We start from the raw sequence: 4655 nt of genomic DNA on the forward strand, positions 1-4655 counted from the left end.
TTAGAGTCACACAGGCTGAAGCTTACTTCATGCTCATTATATCATCGAATGTCGAGAATTTGCTTTCGTAGCAAAGAGAGATCAGACTGTTAAATTAGCATGCCGATTCATAAATAAAAAACTAACTATTTCGTTACTCTAAAAACTGCAAATTTACGAAGAGATTCGTCGATTCTCCTAAACGTTCATCCTCGTATTCCCCGTTTCGGTCCCTTCGTTCTCGCCTCCTTCCCAGCAAACATAGCAATCGTCGAAAAAGCGTCGAGAGAAATCAAATGAGTTTGCGCGAGAGTGACAATGGAGTTTCGCGACTGTAATCAAGCTACTGTGAGTGGCGCGGGAAAAGGGGCCACCGTGAAGGGTGAAGGGATCGTCCTGCGCATTTGAATTTCCACGCAAAGGGAAACGAGATACCGCCGATAGCGTCTAGAAATCGTCCGCGGCGCGATAGAGACATTGAATTAAGCACGATGCAGACCCTTAATTAAACGTTCGAAATTGAGCCATCGATTAAATACTTTCTCTCTCTCTCTCTCTCTCTCTCTCTCTCTCTCTGTCTCCCTCTTTCTGTTTTTACGATAAGAACTTATGCTCTTCTTTAACACCAAAACGTCTGAATTATCGGTACGAATTCGTCGTGATGATACGTTCCCGGGCATGAATAAAAGATGTACGATAAAAGCATAAAAACGCGTAAGAAAATCTTTCATGAACTCATCAAAAAGATAACTTCAAAATATAGAGATTTACTTTTACAACTTATTAATGTACGCACATCATGTTCATTACTGACTTTAAATTAAAATTATAGCAATATAATTCTCTATTTTTTTGGTCTCATAAGTATTAATATTACAGAAGGTTTAATTTAAGAAAAAAAAAAAGAAAGTTTGGTAAAGCTGTTTCTTTGCATACGGAATCTGATCCTTTACGAGAAAAGCAATCCCAAAATATGACAATTACGCAAGTTTTCTTCAGAAATCCATAGCACTAATTCTTGTAATTGAAACAATTTCGCACACACAATGCACTATAAATGCAACACGATATGAAAATAGAAAGTAACATAAATACCTTTATTGTTAAAAGACTAGCACGTGTAAACAGATTTGCTAATGGAAAACTTCAAAAAATCGATTTAAACTTTATGCTACCAATTTATTCTATCGTTATTTCGTATCAGTTAACGTGCAACTGTTATTTTGAGGTATAAACAATATACCGTAATTGCAGTAAATTTATATTTCGGTAAACAAAAAAAAATAGTTTTATGGATTACAAAGCGAAAAGATCAACTCTTTTTCCCAAGTTGCTCTAATTGGCATGCCCTTTTTGGAAGAGGAAACCGTTGTTTTCGAGGAACTTCGCTAACATATAAATTTAAATTATCTCTTGATTGTTATTATAAACGGACAAGCGTGATTTTTTTTTCAAAGTATGAAACACAATAACACATTAAATCTAATGCAACTTTGTAATCCTATTACAGCGTTGTCACAAATTCTTCCTCCTCTAAAAGTCCATAACTTTTCCCTGATTTTCAGACAAAATTTCATAATTTTCTCTAACTTTCAATAATTTTTATTTCCAATAATATTTTAAAATTATATTTTCGTTTTGTTTGGAAACTGTTAAATGATTTGTTGAGAGATCAATTTAAATATAATAATGTAAATTACTATTAATACTGTTAACGCTCCTTGTATTTCTAATTATTAAGTGGATAGTATTCAAAAACTGTGCAGGTGTAATGTAAATCGAATCTTTAAATTCTTTAAAGTCAAGAATTGTAATTTTCTAGAAAATTTTTAAAAATTCTCTGACTTTTCCCTGATTTTCCGTACCATTTTCAATTTCCCTGACACAATTCCCTGATTTGCAGTTCTACGCGGCAACTCTGCATTCACGCGATAAAAGACGCGAATTCGCTATAATAATTATCTCCATCACGACTTGTTATCCGACACATTTTCCTACTCGCCGACAACGGAAAATGGTTGTGAAAGAAATGTATAAAAAACGTGTTATTCGCAGAATACGAACGAGTCGTCATCGTTTTCGCGCGTGGTCCAGCCATGGATGTTGTCTTTGCCTCTGACGTCGTGCGGCGCGATGAGCGTTGAAACGCGACGATGTAACCAGCGGGGGAGCTATTTTACGAAGGGACACTTTTACACATGTGTGCATTATGGGGTGACAATCGTCACCTCGTTTTTCAATTCTAACCAGCTGAGTCTAAAAGCGCGAAGCACCGCGGCTTTTTGGCGAGTTGCCGCCCCAAAACTCCCAAAAGGGAAAAAGAAAGTATTTATTATGTCCTCATGACAATGAACATTTTTGTACATTGAGGAAATGCAGTTTTATAACGGACTTTAATAATGTTTCTTCGCGATTTCTAAAGCAAATTTTTTTCCTTTGAAAAGTACTATTTTATAACAATATTCCTTTAACATGGTCGTCAGTTTTATCGACGAATTCGATAAATTCCTAATATATATCATTTCACATCCGCTCTTTTGACTAGAATTGACTAGAATAAAATTTATGATGATCCCACTTTACGGAAATATACCGAGACGGAAAGCTCTTATCGACTTGCAAAATTACATGTATATTGCAGATTATAAAATAAGTTTAAATATGTTATAATTCATGATATCCATCGAAGATACAATATATGTAGTTAAAAGACTTTGAAAAGCATTACATTTATTCTCTTCATTTAAACATTACGAAATATATTTCGTTGCGCCGATTACGTAAAAGCAAGTTTCTTATGCAATCTTTTATCGGCTGCGTTCAGTAGAAAAAGTAACCGTTTTAAAATTCTTCAATATCCGTTTCTACCAATGTAGATTAACTTTAATCTCGATTCAACTTGCTCTTCATCTTTTTGCAATCCTCAGAATTAAAAAAAGATAAAAAATAGATTAGTTGAACCGAGATTAAAATTAATCTACATTAGTAAAAACAGACATAAATGTTGGTTTAAACATTTACTATATAAATCCAGTGAGAAACAGAGCAAGATCAATCATTAAACAATTTTGCAACAGTCGCAAAGCTGTTTTTTCTGCTAAGTACAGCCAATCATATCCGGGAACATATATTATCACTAGACGACAAAACTTTACATCGATAATTTAAATGTTTTGATTTTCGCACTAAAGAAGAACGCAAATTCTTGTGGTAAAAAAAAAAAAAAATTATTTAGATCTGGTTCCACCAATAATGATTAATTTTAATTTCAGTTCGATTTTCTCTTTATCTTTTTCTAATCCTAAAAATTTTTTATTTCTCAGAATGAGAATTCTAATTCTTAGAATTATAAAATTTTCTAATTCTAGGAATTAGAAAAAGATAAACAGCAAATTAAACGGAGATTTAAATTAATCTTACATTGGTGGAACCGGGCCTTAATGAATAGCTCAATTTCAAGCGTTTAATTAAGGGTTACCGCACAAGACGTACACACATATACATACACACACACACACACAAACACCTCCGTACGTATAAGAAAGATAAAAGTTACGAGGGACAAATCGTTTTTCAATATCCTGAATGTTCTTCAATATCTCGTCCCAATACAAGCAGGTCACTTACCTGCTATCGTCAGGAGAGCGACGGCCGCTTCTAGCCACAGGTGGCAAGTCTTCATCTCGACGGGGGGTGTACGGAAGCTCCAGCGGTTCCTCGGTGACCAAAACCACTCGCGGACTCGCGGCTCACAGACACACTGACGATCCACCACTTACGCCGGCAGTTAGGTCGCGTGAACGCAACTAGGTGAAATTACCCGGCACCACATCTGCTCGCTTTTGCACACGGCACGCTCTTTCCTCCTTTTTCTCTTGAGAAACTCGTACCACTTGCTCGCGATGACGATAACCGGTGAACGTCACCCGAGCGACGTCTTCGACGCTACCACTCGTCTCGCGCGTTCCAGCCGGAATGACGCCGCTGATTCACCGTCCGAGAGACTCGCGTCAAACTTCACGCCGAACGGTCCCTCCACTCTTTCGCGACGATTAGATTGACCGGTCGAAATTCAAATCACGTCAGATTTATCTTTTCGCGCGCGCCCGCGTGCTTCCGAAACTTTCTCCCGCAAGGTGCTTCGTTTTTCTTTTATTATTATTATTTTTTTTTCTTTCGTCCTCACGCACGTCGATCACGACACGTCGGCGATCGACGACAGACTCCGTCGGTGTGCGTTATCGATCACCGTGTAGTGCTGATGAAACGCAGCACAAGCACGAACCAAAGATTTTAAGCACTGTTGACAGGGTAATTGCACGTATATCTGCACTGGATTGCGACGGACGAGACTGAGCGTCGCCGCGCGAAGCAGTTCTGTCGCGAGTCGCGCCTGCGCGACCGCCCTTTTATCCCCACCATCGGCGCGCCGACGATCTCGCAGCTTCCACTTCCTCTCCCGCCCTTCCTGCGGGGAAGTGAGCTTTTCGCTCCTTCGCGCTCTTCCCTGCGTCTCGCGTCGGTTTATCCCGTTTCCACCGGGAAGCCGCGCGCGCGATCTCGTTTTCTCATCTTCCCTCCCGACGCTCGCTTCTCCAACGGCCCGCACACACCTCGCGACCGGGCCACGCACACACGCGGGCAGATCTCTTTCCCCCTCCCCCTCCCCCTCCCCA

General features: G+C 39.1%; 1 protein-coding gene across 1 annotated transcript in view; it reads right to left on the reverse strand.

Moving 5' to 3' along the window:
- The window catches only part of LOC108753592, a 150722-nt gene extending 146387 nt beyond the window's left edge, over positions 1 to 4335 (reverse strand). Inside the window, exon 1 of the mRNA XM_018495311.1 lies at positions 3607 to 4335. Within this exon, the coding sequence (XP_018350813.1) occupies positions 3607 to 3661 (55 nt within the window). The 5' untranslated portion in view covers positions 3662 to 4335. The remainder of the gene's footprint in view (positions 1 to 3606) is intronic.
- Positions 4336 to 4655: the final 320 nt, after the last annotated feature.

The sequence above is a fragment of the Trachymyrmex septentrionalis genome, unplaced genomic scaffold (genome assembly GCF_001594115.1).
Source record: "Trachymyrmex septentrionalis isolate Tsep2-gDNA-1 unplaced genomic scaffold, Tsep1.0 scaffold7, whole genome shotgun sequence".
NCBI lineage: Eukaryota > Metazoa > Arthropoda > Insecta > Hymenoptera > Formicidae > Trachymyrmex > Trachymyrmex septentrionalis.